The following is a 23,084-nucleotide window of genomic DNA, read 5'->3' as shown; positions in this document are numbered from 1 at the left end:
AAATTTTTGCATAATTCATCTTGGTTAATGCTTCTCCTCTCCAATCATTCCTCACACACACACTATACTCAATGAACATGTTGACCTTTTACCAGAAGATTAGAAGGTCCCTCTCCAGTTAATACCAGAGAGTCCTAATACATTTACAGTAATAATACAATACAATAATACAATAATAATACAGTGTCCTAATACAATTGTGTTGATGGTATTGTTACCACATAAAACAGCTGGAATTTGAAATGGTGTCTGTTACTCATTTAATTTTTTGTGATTCACGTATTTCACATCATCAGAAAAAATAAGTGAATTAATTAAAAATTAAAATTAAAATCAGATTACATGCAAGTAACATTCTCTATGAAATTCTTCTAATTGGGTAGTACAGCCTGCCCAAATGATGAATGTCTCATCACCATGCCTGAGCCAAACTCTATGTTGTGTTCCCTGGGCTGTTAGGCTTCAGTCCACTCAAGAACAAATTTACTAACAGAGCAGAAAGGAAAGAACCTATTGCTAGTCCTTCCTTCTATTCTTATTCCTCTTGGAATTGTGAAAAAAGTGTTAATGTAATATTTGAAGAGATCTATGGTATCTGGTGAAAATAAGTCTTGTAGTAGTTGTATGGTTCTGCTCTCAGAACATTGGTAGACAGATTAATGATGTGTAGGCTTGCAATTAGATCAGTAGGTCCTATAACAATGTCTGTGGTGCTTTCTATGCAATGTAGTGTGTTCTTTATAAAAGATGTCTTGCCAACATATAAAAGCTTAGCATGTTTTTTTCATGCTAAGCTGAAAAGTGTGGGCTAAGGTTTGCCAAATATTTGGATAGTAATGAAATTAGAGAAAACCTAGCAGCTACAATAGGTCTTAGTGCAAGTCCTCTTGTGTACTTTGGAATATCATAAATTCTTGGGACCAGGGAATGTCTTAATATGAGACTCTTTTGGTATCTTTGGACCAGTTCAGCATGTCTCATATTATCATATCATATTATTCTTATTCAGCGCTTTTTTCTAGAAAAAAAGGTGCCGGAACTCGCATCTTGTTAAGCTTTTTATTAAAGAAAATGATATCCAAATCTTAATTTAAATGAAATATAAAGCAGCTTTTGCTGTCATGGAGTCGCATAAATGAATTAAATATAATTTATCTTCAGTATTTTTTTATTTTAGACATGATCAAATGTAAAATTAAACAAACAAATTAAAATATACAACCAAAGACCAAATATAAAATTAAATTTGTAAAAACATTATGTAATTTAAGAGAAGTTCATAGTGTTTTCCAAAGTTTTGTCCAATTCTCGTCAAACAAATTGTCTCGACTCCTTTCTTTGCTCTTGGTATCTAAGGCTGAATGTCGTCCTCTAAATAACCACAGATCAACATATCTTGAAGGATCGAAAAGTCTTAATGGTGGTCCAACGAGTTTGATGAATAAAAGTGCTGAAACTGTTTTATTCTTCAACGAAGCTTTTGTTGGGGTGATAATTAAATTCATCTGTGAAAATCTACATTCACTTGATGAAAACTAAATGAAAGAGAAATCATTTCTCTTTCATTTAGTTGCAGTAGGATTGACAAATTTCTAATTTCCACCTCTCCAAATGTTAGCTGAGCATCAATATCTTCAGGCCAATATTTTTGGTCAAGCACGTGAACCCAAAGTGCTAGCTCAACATCTTCGCTAAGCCAACTCTTCTCAATTGACTCTTTCAATTTGGTGTAAAATGTTTTTGGGTCAATAGGAGGATTATTTTTTGGAGCTTTTTCGTGAAGTAAAATTCCACGAAAGCACAGATCGTGTACAGCAGCTGTAGAACATCTATAACATCCAAAATTCTGTCTTCTTTCTTTCTTCAAAAACTTTCAAGTGCATTTATTTTTTGATTTGCCTTGTAAAGGTTCATGTCACTGTCTTGCAGGTCTAAACTTAATTTAGACAATTCTTGGAGAGCGTCACACATCAATCCTAGATCCAAAAAAGTCTGTAGATGTTATTTTTCTTCTTAAGCCATCATAAGTACATTTATCATTTTTATCTCTCCTAGGATCATGCATCACATCTTCAAAATGATGCACTGGAGATTCAAAATTATTCCATACAGCTTAAACTGAACAGAAACTAGATGACACCCATTGAGTACTTAAAATTCTTCCAATTTTCAGCAGCTCAACCTCAAGTGATTCTGCACATAAATGCAACTCTCTACTGTTTTTTTGGTGAAGCATGGTATAGGACATAAAGTTTATCAATAAATGATTTGAATCTATTGATTCCTGAAATTTCCTTTACAGCATCACTTACTGATAATTCTAGTCTGTGATTAGCAAAATGTCAAACTATAATAAAAGGAAATTTTTCTGACAGCAATTTTTTTATTCCACTTTTACACCCTAATGTTACAGCAGTGCCATTGCATGCTAGAGAAACTAAATATTTTTTTAAAAATAATCTTCTGTCATCCCATAATAGTTAAGACATTGGAGTAAGGAATCAGATACACTTTTTGCCGTTATGTTTTCAAGTTCGATAAAGTCCAAAAATAAATTTATGTGAATTAATTCATTAATTCATTAACTCATTCCTTCACTTACATGATTCACAATATTAATACATGCATTTGTTGAATGAAGAATATGATCCATTTCAATTCCTTTCAGTTCTTGCAGACCAATTTCACTTTCAAAATTATGGAATGCTTGGTTTTCCTTTGCTACTTTATATGCAGTTTGAAAACGTTTTGCAGTTATTTCTTTTTCACGAGAAAATGATTTTAAAAAAACATTTTCAAGGGTCTTCTTTTCAGCTTCAGTAACAATTTTTAACTGCTTTGTGTGCAGCAGATACTCTGTGATCGAACATTTTTTTTCAAAGTGAGCTGATCTGTAGCTTCCTATCTTTGCCAGAATATGTAATCTCAGTGTTGGCCCATTCTTTGGAAATTTTCATTCCCATCTTTGTTTCAATTCCAAGAGTTATAACTTTTCTGCAAGGTGTACAGCCAAGTTTCTTTATGCAAATATACATTCATTCATTTTTCGAGCAAAAATCATTTTTTTGATCTAATGTCCATCAATTCGGCCAGTCGTTTTCAATTTGGCCGTGCTCCTCAAGATTAGCTTGAGATGATTCATAAACATCAACAGGCACCATTATTTCCATATTTTTTGACTTGTCTGTTATTATTCTGGGCATTTTTATTAATGGGACCCGTGGTTGAGAAGTAATTGGAAATCTTTTTCATTTTCAAACTTGGGGTCAGACTTTTGCACTAAAAAGTAAAAAAAAAAAAAAAAAAAAAATGCTAACAGGATATGAAAATAATGAGGTGTTAAATTTACATAAATTCAATAAAGATATTTTTTAGATGTCTTTTACCGAAAATCTTTCACATGTTGTCAATCACACGTCCATACAGCCACAAATGCTAATGCCGTGCACATGCGTGTTATGTATGTGCGAACATTATTTCAAAAATTACTTGTGAAAATTTGAAAAAAATGTAAAAAAAAAAATAGGTGCTGGAATGCCGTTCTGGTGCATTACGCCAGAAAAAAAAGCACAGGTCTTAATTATGATGATAACTCACTGGGTTGTGATTGAGTTTAGCATAAATGTGCATTTTTTTCTTTGTATTCTGCAAAAGTCATAACTATTGTGTTGCCTTTATTTGCTTTCAGAACAATGATATGCTGATCCCATTTAATATTTTGTGGGGCTGTTTGGTCCATTTTGCTTGACACAATATGAAGTTTGGCTCAGATATGTCAATAACATATTTATGGTCCTCTCTCATTGAACATGATGGGCACACAGCTGCCAGTAGTTCTCAAGGACCACAAACCAGCAGATACTTTTATAGCATATGCACACTTTCCATTCAGAACAGTGATGTTCTAATATTTTGTGGAGCAGTTTGGTTCATTTTGCTTGACACAATGCAAAGTTTTTGCTTAGATATGTTGATAACATATTCATAGTTCTCTCTCATTGAACATAATATGCACAGAGTTGCCAGTAGTTCTCAGAGGACCACAAACCAGCATATACCTTCATAGCATATACACACTTTCCATTGTTATTTCTGTTTTAAAATATTTCATAATGAACATTACATGTATATAATCTGCTTTTATTAAAATTTTTAGTTTATTCACTTATTTCTCCTGATGATGGGAAACATGTGAATTTCACTAAATGTATTGCATAATAAACTATTTCAAATTCTAGTTATCTTATGTAGTTAAAATACTGGCTACAACTGTATTGTGTACCCGTTACACAAGAATCTGTGTAATGAAGTCTGTATATTCTCAGAGCATTTCTCCAGTTGTTTTGAAGTGTGGACAATTCCAAAGTTGACTCCTATTCTTGCTTTTTTCTTTTTAGTCTTTTTTCTCTCATCATCATCATCATCAAATTCTTGCCATGTACCCTCAAGGGGTGTACAGGATATGACAGTACTACATGAAAAATTTACATCATGACTAACTTCCTATTTACAATTTTCCTCCAAATCAGTCTGTTACTTGTCAAGACTCCAACATTATCAGATCTTATATTTCTATCGTCTAAGGCGCCTTGTACCGTATCAATCCACCTATATCTTGGTCTTCCTCTGGATCGTTTTCCTGCCAACCTGGCTGAGAACACTTGTTTTGCTAATCTTTCCTCTCCCATTCTATTTAAGTGACCATACCACCTGAGATTAGCTCTGCTAATGCATTCCTGGATGCTGACAATGTCAAGTTCTTTCCTAATATCCTCATTTTTAATATGATATTGCCATTGATGCCATCTGTTCACGCCTCTAATCTTTCTCAGAACTCTCATATCTGTGGTCTCTAGTCTTTGGTCAAGTGTTTTTACTTCTGATCCAGCTCTCAGATACATAAGTTAAAACTGGTTTGAACACTGTCTTGTATACTAATTTAGTGTTCTGACTAATTTCTCTCTTATTCCATATGAATTTATTCAATTGACTTCCCACCATACCAGCTTTGCTGATTCTGTTGTCTATTTCTATATTTAATTTACCATCTTCAGTAAAAATCGTGCCTAAGAAACTGAAATGTTTTAAATGTTCTACAGGTTCTCCATTCACAACACAGTTGACATTTTCAATGATTCTGCCTATTTTCATTGTCTTTGTCTTTTTATTGCTGACCTTCATACCATATCTATTACAACAGCAATTGAATTTAGTCAGAGAATCTTGCAGACTTGTATCGGATTTATTTAGAAGTATAACATCATCAGCATAAAGTAAAGAGCTGACATTAACATCTCCAATTTTGATATCAGGTTTAATACCACTTTCCTTCATAATGTGATCCATATAGATAATGAATAACGGAAGGGATAATGTACATCCTTGTCTCACACCAGATTTAACATTAAACCATCTTCCTGTACTTCCTTCAATTCTAACTGCTGACTTACAACTCAAATAAAGACTAAGTATTGCTTGATATAATGCCCCATTGACACCATATAACTGCAGCGCAGCGTATTGAATAGCTTCTCTCTTGGCACCTTGTCATATGCCTTTTCCAAATCGACAAAACTTAAATACAGATCTTTGTTATATTCCCATGCTTTCTCGACTATTTGTCGTAAAGTGAAGATCTGATCCTGACAGCCTCTATTTGGCCTGAATCCAGCTTGTTCTTCACCAAGCTTTTCTTCCACAATTCTTCTCAACCATTTCTCAAGTATACGTGCATAGATCTTACCAGGAACACTCAGTAGGGAAATACCTCTGTAATTCTCACATGCAGTTTTATTTCCCTTTTTATATATGGGTACTATGAGAGCTCTACTCCAATCATCAGGAATTCATCCCTCTGTCCAGGCTTTCTGAACTATGCAGTGCAGCCACTGTAAGACTTTTATACCACCACACTTCAGCATTTCTGGTTGAATATCATCTACTCCTGCTGCCTTTCCACATTTCAAGCCTTTGATGGCTTTTTCTACTTCAAGTATGGATATGTATTCCTGACTGCATGCTTGGTCAGTGTTTTTTATCACTGTGCTGTCATCACTGCTTGTTTCATTTAGCAGTTTTTCAAAGTAATTACTCCATACTTCAGGGATATCTTTTTCTCCTGTTTTCATGTCACCTTTATCATCTCTAACTCCTTTTACAGCACGCTTTCCTCCATTCCTAAGCTTCTTCAACAACCTCCAGAATATTTTGCCACCTTCTTGATATTTATTTTCTATATTCTTGCCAAAGTCCTCTGACTTTTGTTTAGCTAGTTTTACACAATGTTTACCTTTTTTACATTTGTCTCTGTATTCTCTAAGAGCACAAGCTGACTTATTTGACAAGAACTTTTGATATGCTTTCTTCTTTTCCTTCACTGCCTCTTTAACTTCCTGTGTCCACCAGGGAGTTCTGAATTTTTTATCCTTACAGACAACCTCACCACATGCCTCTCTGGCAGAATCAATCAATCTTTTCTTCAGAGTTTGCCACTGAATCTCCAAGGTTTGATTCCTGTTCTCAAACTCTTTCATTTTCTTTTCAATAATCTTTCTGTATTTTAGTCTACAGTTCACATCTGAGAGCTACTCAACTTTTATTCGCTTTAAAACTTTCTTACATGTTATTCTTTTCAATATGAAATTCAATTTTATCCTGCTCAAGACTAAATTGTGATCACTTCCAATTTCAAATCCTCTGTACACTCTGGTGTCCTGCACCAGGGAGAAAACATCACTATCAACAATAACATAGTCAATGAGATTTTTCTTATTCCTAGCCTCTTCTCTCCATGTGAATTTGTGCACATTTTTATGTTGGAACATGGTGTTAGTAATAACCAGTCCATGTCCTGAGCAGAAATCCAACAGATATTTGCCATTATTATTAGCTTTGCTCTTTTCTCCAAATTTTCCCAAAATATTTTTATATGTCTCACAATCATTTCCTACTCTGCTATTTAGATCCCCAACAAGGACCAACTTTTCCTTTTTCATTGTGTCAGTTGCTTTTTCTAAAGCATCAAAAAATTCCTCCACTTCTACCTTAGTAGAACCTTCTGTGGGACCATAGGCACAAATAAGTCTCATTTTCCAGTTGCCTATTCTCATATTTGCCCACATTACTCTACTTGAGACTGACTGCCATTCAAGAAGATTAGCCTCATATTTTGTGTTGAATACTATGGCTACTCCTTCTTTTCCTTGATTGTCATTGCCTGAATATAACATTTTGTATTTATTGCTCAGAAAGATCTCACCAGTTTTGGTCTTTTTTGTTTCAGTCACCCCTATTATGTCGATCTGGTACTTATCTAATTCCTTAGCTAGCTCCATTTCTTTGCCATTCAGTCTTCTTACGTTGATAGTACCAATCTTTAACTCTGGTGATGTTGAGTTTGGGTTTGTTTTGAGATTTGTTCCAGTAGCTGACTTTTCGCTGTTTGCCCTCGTTCCCTGGCAAAAATAACGGGGGCCTTGTTTAACCGTGCGACGCTCCAGCCGGCATGAAATTTTGTCATGTTGTACCATCATTTTTTATTTTGGTTTAACCAATAAGAATACAATTTGGTCGGCTAAATCCCAAATTGCCAGCCCATCCTCGTTCATTCAGTATCAAAGTAGATACCCAACAGGGTGCACCACGAGAAGGTGAGGATTGGACATTAGGTCAGAAGCCCTGGTCGGTTCTCCGCATTCCTTTAAAGGCTATGTGGAGGTCTCCTCTCAGTTATACAGCTTTGACCCTTAAGCACCCCCTTTTTTCTCTCTTATTTCACTAATATCTATCTCACAGTCTGGAAATTAGCCGATGTACAATTCATTCTGAAGGAGGGTGATAAATCTTTATTAACAGATTATATTCTAGTTTCTTTCATGTCTGTTCTCCTAGAGAATAATTAATATGTAACTGCTATGATACTTTAACAGATATCACAGAATAATTTGAAGCTCAACTGGTTGTCTTTAATATCTCCAAGGCTTTTAACTGGACATGATGGAGCATGCACAAAGGACCGTTCAATTCCCATTATTGGTCTATCCATTGACTTCTGTAACTGGATTTCCAGCTTTCTGACTGAATGCACATGGTGTGCGTTGTTTATAATTCCTTTTAACTTTGCACTAATGGTTGTGATTGGGTTCTGCATGCAAAGCTCTGTTCTCTCACCCATCCTCTTCCTTTTATTTATTAATGATCTACTGCCATTTTAGTGAAGTTTTGCTGATGATATACTGCAATTCTCATTTGACAGCAATTTCCTGAACATCAATCTCTGTCACCCTAAATTCTGTTCTGCAAACCACTCTTCAGTGAATAAACCGACAAGATTTATTCACTGAAGAATGGTATGTTTATTCCTTTTTGTTTGTTTATTCTTTTCATTACTAGCAACACATTCATTTTGATAACATTCAAATCTTTAGATAAGAAGTTGTTGGCATCATTGTATTACAATTCTTATTTTTCAGCGTCTATCAGAGTAGAATTTCTGAATAGTTATTAGTCTCTAAACATATCTAGCCAAACTTTGAAATGCTGTTCTCACTTTTGGGATAGTGCCTCTAAGGGCTCCCTAAAAATACTTGACTTAGTATAGAAGAGAGCCATTAGGCTGATAAATGACTCATGTCTCACTGATTCACTTTCTCTTTCACGCACACATTTTTTTCAAATATTTCGAGGTATACTGTTCATTAGAACTGACATCAACAATTTCCTTCACTCTTTTCTAAATCTGTTGAAAAAGTGTAATGCACATGCTGGTCACTGAATTTGGAAACCTTTATGTAGATGTATGTAAATGCCACTTACACAGCATGTATGCAAAATATTTGGTCATGTGCATCATCGCATGTTTTAAGCAACTATTTAAGAATGCTGCTGGTCAGTAATCTTCAATAGGGTTGATCATCGCAATGGGAAAAACAAAGGGTGATATGGCTGGAGCCATGATTTTGAAAACAACAGAGTTGACTGGTTTCTCAAAAGGTGAGATATCCTGGGTATTTAATCAATGGGAAAATAACCTACATTATTTGTCTAAGAGACATAAATGTAGTTCTAAGACAATCTGTCAGGAATGAAAATCCCTGTTGTCCGAAAAGTCTTGTATGGACAAACAACACTTTTTATGTAGTATATGACCTTGTTCATCAACCTGTGGTCTGCGGACCGGTGCCAGTCTGTGGAAATTTCCTGGCGGTCCACCAAAAATTTCTTCGTCTCTCAGAAACAACGCTCCAGCCAAGTATATCAAATTTTCTAACCTCTAAGCAGCAGCAGATGTCACACTAGCTAAAAATTGTAATTTTGTAACATTGGATTTAATAAATAAAATACTATCTGCATTGGTTTATGTTTCTGTCTTAGCCGTCAGCTGGTCCGCGAAATATTTCTCCTATTTTCCCCAGTCTGCAGGTGTAAAAAGGTTGAAGAATGCTGGTATATGACCAAAGCATTTAATGAAGGCCATTCCCGACTTATATCTCACTGAACTATATGCAGGGGATTGATGAAGAGGATTCATATTTGCAGTCGCTAAAGGAAGTCCAACACAGTATTAAATAAAAGTTTCTAATTCAGTCGCGAAACCACCTTGCTCATAATCATCTCTCCCTAGAATGGTAGCATATAGCTACCCTCCCGCAGCCGTATGGCAGATGGGAACCAGAAGAATTCAGTCGCTAGTATGTGTAGCTATTCAGTACTTCTTTGCAGATCATCTCCAAACATACATAAAAAAATTTTTCCTCTTTGTTCATTCCTTCTGTTGCTGTTCTGTGTAACAGTCTCTCTCATATGCAAAATTTGTGCCTATCTTATGGGGATTATAGCCATTGGCTAAGAAGGTGTAATATAAGTGTTTGAGTTTTCAGCCATGAGTGCAATGTCATTGGAACAAATTGCTCTAGCTCTTTGGGTTAGTGTTTTTAGGTTACTATATTGTTGAGATGGTGTGATTGTTTGTGTAACTATCTCCCTGTATATGTGGGTTTTCTATAAACTGAGAATGATAAGGAACCACAGACAGTCATTAGCTTCCAGTTCCATTGTAAAGTGGATTTTTGAGTGTTGGCTATTTAAATGCGCTAAGAATGTATCCTGTGGGTCTGGGCCATGTGGCCCAGACACATTCTTATCCAATTCTTATCTGGGCCATGTGGGCCACGCTTGAATCAAGGCTTTGATTCAAGCGTGGAATTCAAGGATTTGATTCAAGGGGGGGAGCCCCTTGCTGTCCTATCTAATTGTTTGTATGTTTTCCCTTTCCATGTAAAATAACCTGCCTGTACTGTGAATTTAAATAGTTGAAAATCAATCAGCATACCAAATTATAGATCAGGATCTCACCAACTTGCAAAAGGATGAAGTGTGCAAATTATTGAACAGAGTCACTTCCTGGCCTAAAGAAGCAGTTAACAAACTCAAGCCCTTCCACATTAAAACACCCAGGATATATGGAGCACCAAAAAAATTCACAAACAAGCTACACCCTTATGCCCTATTGTGGATAGTATAAACAGTCCCACATATAAACTTGCTAGACAGCCAAGCTACGCCACTCTCACAAACAATTCTCCCTCTTTTGTTAAAAATTCTACCCACCTAAAAAGTATAGAAAACCATACCTTAAAAAGTTCAGACATAATGGTGAGTTTTGATGTCTCCTCACTGTTCACAAATGTACCGTTAATTAAAACCCTGATTGACTAAAGTCACAATTTCCCCCTGATATACTTCAACTATTTAAATTCACTGTACAGACAAGTTATTTTACATGGAAAGGAAAAATATACAAACAATTAGATGGGACAGCAATGGGCTACCCCTTTCTCTCCCCCCCCCCACCCCAGCCAACTTCTACATTGAACACTTGGAATAGCTAGCTATCAATACAGCCACGCTTAAACCAAGGCCTTGGCTACGCTATGTTGTGCTTGCTATTTGGCCACATGGCCCAGACATTGGATACATTCTTAGCGCATTTAAATAGCCGACACTCAAAAATCCACTTTTCATGACAGATAGTCATGTAATCGCAGATGGTCATTAGCTTCCAGTTGAACTGAAAGCTAATGACTGTCTGCCCTTCCTGGATACACTAATCACACACATCTTGCAGATGGTTCCTTATCATTCTCTGTTTACAGAAAACCTACACATACAGGAAGATATTTACATAAACAATCACACCATCACCCATCTCAACAATATAGTATCCTAAAGACACTAACCCACAGAGCTAGATCAGTTTTTTTTTTTTTTTTTTTTCAACATAGATGGCACCTAATTAGGACTTTAGTCTTTGTGTTATACGTTACAATTGTTCAAACTGATTCCATTGTTATATCTGATTGTGGTTGTCTCACATAGTGTGACAAACTGTTTTATCAGTTATCTTATAATAACTGATAAATAGTTATTATCTTATCAGTCTGTGTTTTTATCCATACTGTTACAATTAATCAACATGTACGATGAACATATAAGCCTTCCCACACGTATGGCTTGTTAGTTTGAATGTTTTCGCTTAAATTCTAATTATTTAATAATAATGTATAATGCCTGTGGGAGGGAAGTTATAATTTTGAAGAGTTGGGGTAGTTTCATTGCAGAAGTGTCTAGTTTTCACTAATTGTTGCTGCATATAGGACATAGACTAATTGTATCCATACTGTATTTAGTGGTACACTTTTTGTATTTGCAGTATAGTGTCTGTTGGGGGGGGGGGATATGTAGCACACTATACAGGAACATTTTCGTTCTTCTGCAGAAAAAATAGGCACAAAGTTGTAAAACTCTGTTTATTCCCATTAATAGAAATGTTTTATGGCAAGCATAGTTGTGGCATTAAAGAAAATCTTTCCTAATTTCTGTTATTTGAGTTTTGAATGTATTGGAATGTTATTAAAAATTAATGTTTCATAACTTTGTTACACTGTTGTTTTTAATTTATTATATGTAGTTAGGGCACATACTGTTTTGTGAAACTTTTGCTTCAATTTATAATATTTTTTATTTTGCTTTGATGGAGAGAGCCGATTCATAAGATAGTTCAGCACTGGGCAACTCGTGACAAAGGTGAAACAGTCTACTCTGATTTCGGTAATAATGATGGGGTCCATGTCATATATTAAACTGATAAGAACAGATACACTTTTTTCTTCTTGGCAAAGCTTTTGGCTAAGATGAGAGTAGTATCTTATTTTTTTATCAGCTTATACTGGCCTCAAAATATTAAACTGATTTTTGGAAGGTGGTGAAGTGCTTGGGACCTGCTCAACCTTTGCTGCTGTAAATTGTCTGGTATTGTAGGACCTCAGTCTTTTCAGGTGTATCATTTCTCAGCCTTTATATAAATACACTAACACACATACATATATTGTATGTGTGTTTGCTGGGTCGAGATATAAAATGTATTTTTTATTGTAGGTCGGATTAGAAAAGTTTGAAAAACACCAGATAGTACAGTCACTTGAACTTGTGCAAACAATGTATAAAACAATTTTTATGCATAGAGCATTTTAGTGCTAGCATGTTACAGCTAGACAGAAAAGGACAACATTAATATGAGAAATATTATATTAGTACACACATTGAGTCTGAAACGGGAGACTTGCACATGAAGTGTTTTTCATGTGTTCATGGGCTGGCAAAAATTAGAGGGAACATTGAGTGCAAAGAAAGATATGGATGACATGCATTGTCAAATTAGTTAAACCAGCTGCCAAAGTCTTTTGTAGCACTTTGTCCATTAATACATTCGAGGAGAAGCATAAGTCTTGTTGGATAGAGTTAGTGTGGACTCCCAAGGTGAGTCTTTGAACACCTTGGATATACCTATGCAATATTGGAGTCTTGCCATAAATACTGTTACAACTTCTGCACACCCCTGCACTGCCAACAGAATTGCACAAGCCCTGTTCCATTAGTGTTGCTGTGCATAGTCAATATTCACGTGTTTGTTATCAGTAGAGAGAGAGAGAGAGAGATAGTTGTATGGGTTAACATGCAGTGGGGAGATTATGAGAACTGTGATGCTGTATTACCACTTCACAAGCTTGGAATGCAGTTGCCTGTTATTTTTAGCGTGCTAAAAATACTCTCGATCAGTAGGATGTTTATGTATCAAATTTAACCATTATAACGTTACAGAAGACATATCTGATCACCACAGAACAGGTCGACCTGCTGTAATCCTATGAGAACACAGAAAGTGTTGTCACAAGATGAATGTTTCACAGAGAATGATGTCCCATGTACTAACTGATGACCTGAGATGAGAGCCTACCATCGTTCTACTGGACATTTCCTAACACCACAAGTTTTGTGGCAGAGGGTGATAAAATTAAAGGCACTTCTCTGGTGGTATGTGAAAAACAAACAGAGATCCTCTTCACAGATGAGATTTTCACCATTTAAGAGTCATTTAACCAAAATGATAGGTATATGCCCTGGATGGTTACAGAGCATGTGCCATAGTACCCAGAATTCAGTGGTCATCAATCACACTGTGTCAATGACAGTTTGGTGGTGGTGGGGGGAGCATATCAGGGGTTAACTAAGTTGCTGGAACCTCTGGTATGGCTCTTGAACAACACTCTGTTTCACATTAGGCAACTTTCCAACAGGACTTTGCCCTTGCACACAAGGCGAGGACCACACAACAGTGGTTGGAGGTGAATGTGCTTAACCGCACATCATTATCCGATTGGCCATCTGGAAGTCCCAATCTGAATCCATTGGACTTCAAATTGTGGGCTTGAGGAGAGAGAGAGTAGTCTGCAAAAAATGACATTCAGCATTGCCAGACTGAAAATGCATTTGTAGTGAGCAGTGTAAGCATTTCTGTCAGATGTTATGCATATTGCAATTAATATATGGTCTCACAGACTTCAGTCATGTGTGAAGGCAACTGCTATATGCACATTATTGCCTGTGGTTGTATGTGCTGAAAGCTATAAATGATTTACTGATAGATTAAAACTTTTGCACTGTTCAAGTTGTAACAGTATTTATGGCTAGCCTAGGTAATAATATATTTACTGTATATCCATGTAACCAATCATTTATCAGAAGTTGTGATGAATTGAAGTGTCTGGGGTTGTTCTTCTGTCAACTGGTATTGATGCTCATTTCCATTAACACTGATATTAATTTCACAGTCATCAAATAATAGCATATAAAATCTACAGAAACATTTCTAAATGGAAAATTTTGGAAATCGGTTATTGTACTCTTGAATGTATTTACATTTAATATGCTTGAAAGCGACAAAATAAATTATCAAGTTTTTGTTCTGTTTAACTGGTTTTATTTTCAGATTAATAAGCTATTTGTTAGTGTAGTGTTCCTGAACGCTGGTATGTTCTGAGACTGAGAGTTAATCATGATGTGTTTGTTGAAAAGGTGGTTGAATGTGCACAGTTTGGGATGCATTGTCAGCCAATCCAAAATAATTCTACCAAATCGTCATGTTTGTTAAATAATCAAAAAAGATGAATCAACCAGAATGTTAATAAAGTGTGTATCATTATTAATGAGTGTAAACATTGAATATTGAGTACACATAACTTTTGTAAAAACAGTGATCTTTCGGTTACTTAACCTTCGGATAACAAAACTTTCATTTAACTAGCCTTTGAATTGGTTAGCATGTCAACCCAACTTCTGGTATAGCACCATGTTACTCTGTCTGAGTTATTTATTTAATTATATAATTTCTGTAATTATATAAAATGAAAGATTACTTTGTTTTGCTATATATCATAGTTGTGAATTATCATTGTGAGAGGAGAATTTCACTACTTAGCCAATTTCAGTTGCTTCTTTGGCATCTTTCAGTTGTGGACTGCTACAACTAAAAGATGGCAACTTTGCTGCTGGATGCCAAATTGTTTTGGCATCTAGGAGCCTTATTACGTAACTCTCCTTTTCATAATTTTTCCAGATCTCCATTTATGAAGTCTGAGTGTTAAATTGCTATTTTATTACTTATTATATAGTGCAATTTCCACATAGATAAGTTTATCTGCTGCAGTCCACTAGCATATATATACTTCCTTTTTTTTTTTTTAAATAAAATTTTGATATATTAATCAAGTTTAGATTTTATTTTATTAATGAGGTTGCAATGTAATAATACTTTAATAGATCATCATATGTTCGACTTCGTCATTTATGTACTAATACTTGGGTTCATAGTACCACTATTCCTATCGATAAAGAAGAGGAGAGACCTGTTATGTCAGAGGTAATATGACTATTTTTTTAAAATAGAATATGCTTGGGATCTTAGTAAACATTTTCGTTTTTTTATTTATTTCTTTATTATTATTATTATTACTCTCCATGGAATTGACAGACACATTGTGGGAGGTTCATTCAGGTAACATCAAATCGATCATGCTGAATCTTAAAATCCCTAACACCATATATATGCATAAACAACATATAATGTAAAACAACATCTCCATGTAAAAAATCTACTCTTCACACCCCTCTTTCGCCACACTCTTACACAACTTCCTGAGATGGCCTCTGGTTTTTTTTCCCCCTCTCACCTACTCTTTTTATAATCCTCTCTGGATTAATTTGATAAAATCTCCTCACTAACTTAAACGTTTCTATCGTATCACCTCTTTTGCTCCTAACCATCAAACTCTGCAATCCACATTTCTCCATAGCCAGCATTCCAGAGGCTCTTCTTTGGACATTCTCCAGTGGTTCTACATTACATTGAAAATCAGGTAACCAAATCTGAGCACAATAGTCCAAGTGTGGTTTGACCAGTGCTTTATATGGCACAACCACTTCCTTATCCCTACATGTTAGAGTACTTCATATCATAGTGGCACTATGATGTGCAGTCTTTGCAACACTTGCAATATGCCCTCTAAACTTTAATCAACCATCACTCCCCAGTTTCATCCACTTCCTGCAATAGAGAACCCACCATTATAGTATACAGCATTATATTTCTGCACTCCAAAATGCAATACCATAAACTTGTTAATACTAAAACTACAACCCCACTCCTTTGTCCAAGTCCAAAGACTACTCAAATCTTCTGGAAGGGAATTAATATTAGTGGTACCATTTATAATTCTCCCCAACTTTCCATCATCAGCAAACAACTGAAGATCCCTAGTCAGTCCTCAGGACAAATCATTTACAAACAAATTAAACATCAGAGGCCCAAGAACAGAACCCTGGGGCACACCCCTGGTTACCCTCCTTGTTTGAGATGCTACTCCATCATACTTAACTTGCTGCTATCATTCAGATAGCCAATCTCCTATTCATCTAACTAATATACTATCTATTCCCATCACCTGCAGCTTGTACACCAAACATATCATGTGATAGTCTATCAGACACTTTTATAAAGTCCAAGAATATCACTATATGTGAACAATAAATTACATGATAACCACAGTAATTAACTTTAATGAAATGAAAGTACAGATATTTTGTACTGAAAATAACAGTACATCATCGGTGGGTAGAAACGAGCAAATCAAAGGAACGGGATACAAAGGCACATACAGAAGTTGGTGGTTTACCAATTAAAAACTGTTGCCATGTGCTAGAAATTAATATTAATAGGATACGTAATATAAGTCTCCCAAACTTTTGAGAGAGACGATCATTCTGATTCAAATTTGGCCAATGTAAAAGGGTTTCGCAACTTACTTTGAAAAGGCATTCATATTTAAACTTGCTTTTATGGAGAAGACGAGCTTCATCCCAATAGATATTGTGTTTAGTGTCAATACCATGTTGTGCCAGACCAGACTTTTTGAGGTTTCATGTATTTGATGTAATACTGATGTTCGTTAATTCTTTTTTCCACAGAACGGCCTGTCTACTAAAGCATGTTAGATTACATTCACAAGGTATCTGGTAAACACCAGCTAATGATAGAGGTGACAGTTTGTCTTTTGTAGATGGCAACAGATGAAAAATTTTGTTGATAGGAAAATATGTGGGAATGAGATGATACTTCAAAATTCTACCAATCGGTTCAGAGATGCTAGAAATATAAGTGGTCGGAACCCTCTGGTCTGTTGAAGAATTCTGAGGTGTTGGAACATAGGAGTTAATTATCTGCAGGATTGGATTAGTGTAACCATTAAATTCCATTAACATTTTGATAGTGAGAAGTTCTTGTTGTAAGCTTGAGGGAGAGGAGCACACCTTATGTGCTCTATTAATTAAAGACTTGATAACACTAATTTTTTGAGAGGTGTGATGAGTAGACTTTGATGAATGTATCTGCCAGTAAAGGTGTGCTTTTCTCCCTCCTTTGATTGGCTTGTTTCTATACACTGATGATGTACTGTTATTTTCAGTATGAAATATCTCTACTTTCATTTCATTAAAATTAATTACTGTTGTTATCATGTAATGTATTGTTTATAGTCATGTCACAGGTACCTTAGATTATATCGCTGTATGTGATTCTTCCTTATCTAACACACTTGTCACCTTGTCATAAAATGCAAGTAAATTGCTTAAACTAGACCTACCCTTTACAAATCCATGCTGACCATCATAAATTGGAAACCATTATCCTAAAACTTTGTTAGTGGAGTGGTACTATTTAGCCTTTCCACTCTCTAGGAACCTTACTGACTCCAAGACTTCCATTAAATAACTAGGTCAAGGGCATAGCTAATTCTTGTGCACATTCCTTAAGAATATTTTCATACTGTTATGAAACTTATTAACATCTAACCCAATCAACACCTTATAAATCTCTGAATCTTTCATTTCCAATTCTCTGAATACTTTCCTCCCTTCCACATATTGCACAGCATCATTTACACCAGTTTGGTATATGCTGATAAAGTGCTCATTCATTAATTCCACAAGTGATAAGTAATACTGTTCCTTTAAGAACATATATTTCAGCCTGAATATTTTAAGCTATCATCAGTAGCAACAATAGTTAATTACAAAGCAGAATGCAAACATGGATTGATTCGAAAAAGTAAGAGCTGCGTGATGTTATACATAAAAATGTGCATTGGTATAACTGAGGAAATATTGATAATTCATTAGTTATTAAAAAATAACAATTGATGTATGATTAAAATAAGACTTGCCCATATCTTAGATTGAGAGAGGCAGTCATTCCAATTTAAGTTCAAACATACGGTGAAGTAAGGTCTCAGTGCTTTCTTGAAACAGGAGTTTCAAGAAATTTATACTGACATCAAACAGTATTGTAGCCCATACCTATTCTGCACTGTGCTAAGTCAGGTTTTCTGTTGCTAATATAAGACTGAGCCTCCATAGTTCAGTCAGTATAGATGAAGCCCTTTGGTCGGAAAGACTTGGGTTCGATTCCTGTCAATGGCATAAGAAACCTTTATCTGGTCTCTTTCGACTAAAGGTGAGTTAGCTGGTCTCATACAGAGGCAGGGGATTTTTACACCCAGAAACTATAGAGTTTTTCATCCCCAGAGCAGGCAAACCAGCCCCGTGAACACACACTTCTATAAAACATAGGACATTTCCAGGAATAGGGAGTAACCAACCTATTCCGTAGGATTTTGGTTCCAAATACCTACACAGTAAAATGTGTAGGTCTATGCTTGAGCATAAATTAGGATAGGATAGGAATATAAGATTGGTATTCTTGTCTTTTCTACAAAATATCCAGTTTGTCCAAATTAAGAACGATGACAGTCACAAGGAACTTGGTAGGTACAAGGGAGAGCTAGAAGAGACTATTTATTTTTGAAGATTGAAACTATGCTGATAATTTGTTGATTAGGAAGAAATGTAGCCACTAAATTGCATTTCTTAACTTCTTAATGCACTTCAAGTCTCCTGTTTTCACTTAGAAATGCTCAGATTTGTTCTATGTGTTTTGGACATATTTTAATGACATTATAATTTTAACCTACAATTTCCAAAAATTCACTTTTATTTTTCATGGGGAAGAGAACTGGAGATTTTGTGGATTTACACACTGCTTCTGAAAATAACCTTGGAATTTCTCTCTCTCTCTCTCTGGTCTCCTCATGTCTGAGGACTCGTGACCTTCCTGATGATGCTTCGCCATTTCTTTCTCCCATGTGCTTCTCTTATTGCTTATTCTAGTTTAAGTCTAGCGATTCTTGATATTTGGTCAATCCGCCTTTAGGGGGGGGGGGTCTTTCCCTTTTTCTTTACCCACATGGTTTACCTTGGATGATTTTTCCAGCAGTTGCTTTCCCTTCTATATATGTGTCCAAAATATTGCACTATTCTCTTGTGAATTATGTTTATCAGTCTTGTGTGGATATTCAGTTCTTCTAGGATACTTTTGTTTGTTCATTTTTTTGTCCAGGACACTCTTAACAATCTTCTCCAGCACCATAGCTCGAATGCCTCAATTCTTCTTCTGTCATCTTTTGTCATTGCCCAAGACTCAGAAACACAGAGAAAGATCAAAAAATCTAAGGTTTCTACAAGCTTAATTTCGGTCTTTTTTGGAGATGTGCCTGTCTTTCCAGATCTTATTTAAATCGATTATCACTTTCTTAGCTAGCGCTATTCTTCCTCTTATCTCTTTTTTACATCCATCTTTTTTTTGTTATTATGACTCCAAGGTAATTGAAGGAATTGAAATTGTCAACAATTTCAATTCCTTCTATATCTATCTTGTCTACGTTGTTTAAAACCATTATTTTGGTTTTGTCTTGATTTATTTGTAAACCATGGTTTAAGCTTTCCCATTCTAATTGATTTAGGATGGATTTTAATTCCTGTACATTTGTTGTTATTATCACTGTGTCATCTGGATATCGTAGGTTAGTGATTGTTCAGCCACCTAATTTAATGCCTCCATTCCACTTTTCTAAAGATCTTTTCATTATAGTTTCGCTGTAAAGGTTGAATAGTAATGGTGAGAGTATGCATCCTTGTCTTGATCCTTTTTCAAATTGGAATGCAGGGGACACTGAGTTTTCAATTCGTACTGTTGCTTGATTTTGTTGATATAAGTTCTTTATGAGGGTTACTAGATGGTTTGGTATTCTTGATTCTTGCATGATATCCCATAAAATATCCTACCTCATACAGTTAAAGGCCTTGGAGTAATCTATGAAGCATAGATAAAGGCTTAAGTTGAATTCCCTTGCTTTTTCAATTATTTGTCTGATGTTAGATATATAATCTTTAGTTCCTCGACCTTTTCTGAATCCTGTTTGTTCTTCTGAGATCTGATGGTCTATAGAACTTTGTAATCTTTCCTTAATAATGTGTAGTAAAATCTTGCTAGTATGTGAGATAAGGGCAACGGTACGGTAGTTTTCACATTTGTTGTGATTGCATTTTTTGTAGATTGGAATAATGGTGGAACTAGTTCAGTCATTTGGCCATCTTTCAGTCTTCCAGATTTTGTTGCATAGATCATGTATCCAGTTGACTGCATTCTCTCCAAGGTTTTTCAGCATTTCTGCTGTTGTTGAATCAGGACCTGGGCTTTGTTATTCCTTAATTTTTGATTGCTTGTTCTACTTCACTTTTGAGGATCTCTGGTTCCATTTCCATGTTTTCCATAGCTCCTTCATCTTCTTGTTGAATAGCTGGGTCCTTTTAAAACTCGGCTCAATTCTATTTCCATCTTCTGACTATGTCATTAGTTCATTTAAGATCTTGCCATTTTCCTCTGCAATTATATTAAGTTTCGGTTTGAATTTTTTGGTTATATCCTTAACCTTCTTGAATAAATCTGTCATTTCATTAGAGTTGGAGTGTCTTTCTATTTCTTTACAGATGTGTTTTAGATATAGCTATTTTTATATTTTTGACAAGATTTTAATAGCTTTATTCAGGTTCAGGTAATTTGGGTTTTGCCAATCTGTTGTTTTAATTTGTTTCCTTTTTTCAATTAGTTCTAGGGTTTCTTTTGTAATCCATGGACTACCATTCTTCTTTTTTATTGGGATGTTTTTGGCTGCAGATTTTGCAATGGTTTGTTTTAGGTGTGTCCAATGTGATTCACTGCTATGTTCCTGAGGTGTGCTTTTTTGTTTCTTGAGCTCTGCTTCAATGTCCATTGTTAATTTGTCGTCCATTTGTGAAAAGTCATATCTTTTGTTGCAGTTATTCTTGTTTGCTTTCAGATGGATCTTTAAATTAGAGATTAATAATTGTTGGTCTGATCCACAGTCTACACCAAGCAGTGTTTTGGTGTTTATTGATTAGTGTCCTCCATCATCTGGCACTTAAAATGTAGTCAATTTGATTCTTGCATCAATTCCCAGGTGCTACCCATGTGTATAGTTTCCTCTTGTGTTGTTTGTACGTACTGTTAGTGATTGTTAATTCCCTTTCAATGCAGAACTCCAATAGTTTTTCTCCTCGTTCGGTTCTAATTCCCAGTCCATATTTTCCAATGATTCCATTTAAGTGATCACCATGTGCATTGAATCCCACCTTAACATTCAAGTCTCCTAGAACTATTTGAATATCCTTTCTTGGTATTGTATCCATAGTTTCATTTAGGTCTTTGTAAAATTTCTCACTTACTTCATCTTCTGCATTTGTTGTGGGTGCATAAACTTGGATTAGCATTGTTGGAGTTGGATTAGTGTTTAATCTTACTGTTATGATTCTGTCAATGACTGGGATGTATCCTTTTACTACTTTACTTATGTTTTCATTAACAATGATGGCAACTCCCTTTTTACTGTTATTGTCTGGACCAGAGAAAAACACCTTGTTTCTCTTGTGTGTTGTAAAATGACCATGTTCTTTCCAGTGAGTTTCAGCCAACACTAAGATTAGTATCTTATTTTCTTCCATTTTGTTCTGTATTATGTCTAGTTTCCCAGGTTGTAGGAGTCCTCTGATGTTCCATGTTCCTATCTTGAAGGTCTTACTGAGAGTTATTTTATGATAATCTGATTAGTGAGTTTGTGGGCTGAGATTGTCATCAGTCTTGTTGGCATCATTATTCTTTTTTTTTTTCCTACAGTCAAGATTTTTTGAGAAATTTCCATCAGGTCATATATTAATTCATTTCGATATCTATACTGTTCCTTCATCAATACTTGCTGCATTGTCTTCCTTGGGACAGTATTATAAGCTTTCTCCACATCTACAAAAAATCAAATGCCATTCTTTATTCTTAGCAACCATTTTTTGGAATATTTGTTGTAAAGGGGAAATATATTATCAATGCAAGTCCCCACTAATAACGGATATAGCTATTGTTATACCCTGATAAGTTAGAATATTGAAATTTATCTTATCAGTGTCTAACAGAGCAAACACCCAATAAGAAACATAAGATTATTCCTGTTATCTAGGTATGATTAGTTTTGAATGCATTAATAAGAAAAGAAAGAATTGTAGAATAATGAGATGTTACTTACTTGATATAAAAAAGGAATATCTTGGAAAAGAGTGCCAATATTAATTGTATAATTTAATACTGAGTTAAGATTAACATTACCTTTAGTGTAAAATAACCTTGATTGTAAAATAACATGCAAGGCCAGACCAACATAATCTATGTAAATGTAAGCGCAAAGTTCGGGGGCAAAACAGACAGCTGCCCCGAGCAGTCTTGTGCTCGCGGAACGTAACTAGAAGTGGCGGGAGAGAATCGGACAGTATGAGGTCAGACGCACGTGACAGTGAATTCTACGTGCTGGGTGAACGGCCAAAGCTACGGCGATGACCGGTAGGGAGGAAGTATAAAAGGGTTAGAACCCCCCCCGTCTTGTTCCTTAGTTTTCACCTCGTGATGATCGCAGCTCTCTGGTGTGAGGTCCATCGCTGGCATGCGATTGGAGGGTTTTCAGCAGGAAGTCTACTCCTGAGATACTGCAGCAGGCTATGCCACATGGAACATCTAGGAAAGTACGTGTCTGGAAAGCTGTAACAAAAGAGGTCGGATAGAAGATCATGTTAGCATATCGATGATCGGAAGCCTAAACCCTGCTATAGAAACAAGGCAGTGAAGAAGGAGTTTAGTGTAACACTGGAATGGAACCGTCGTGAATAGATAAGTAGATAATTTGTTATTTGATCTTGTGTGTAATCCATGGAATTAATGCTATGTAAACTGAAAAATG

General features: G+C 35.5%; 1 protein-coding gene across 1 annotated transcript in view; it reads left to right on the top strand.

Moving 5' to 3' along the window:
* Positions 1-23,084, top strand: part of Itpr (Inositol 1,4,5,-trisphosphate receptor) — a 1,112,489-nt gene that overhangs the window by 195,260 nt on the left and 894,145 nt on the right. Inside the window, exon 10 of the mRNA XM_090401920.1 lies at positions 15,157-15,256. Within this exon, the coding sequence (XP_090258046.1) occupies positions 15,157-15,256 (100 nt within the window). The remainder of the gene's footprint in view (positions 1-15,156; positions 15,257-23,084) is intronic.

This window comes from Typopeltis vanoorti, chromosome 2, assembly GCF_054136105.1.
Source record: "Typopeltis vanoorti isolate ZY-2024b chromosome 2, IOZ_Tvanoo_1.0, whole genome shotgun sequence".
Taxonomy (NCBI): Eukaryota; Metazoa; Arthropoda; class Arachnida; order Uropygi; family Thelyphonidae; genus Typopeltis; species Typopeltis vanoorti.
Note: the sequence above shows the minus strand (reverse complement) of the source record. Positions and strands in the feature narration are given on the sequence as shown.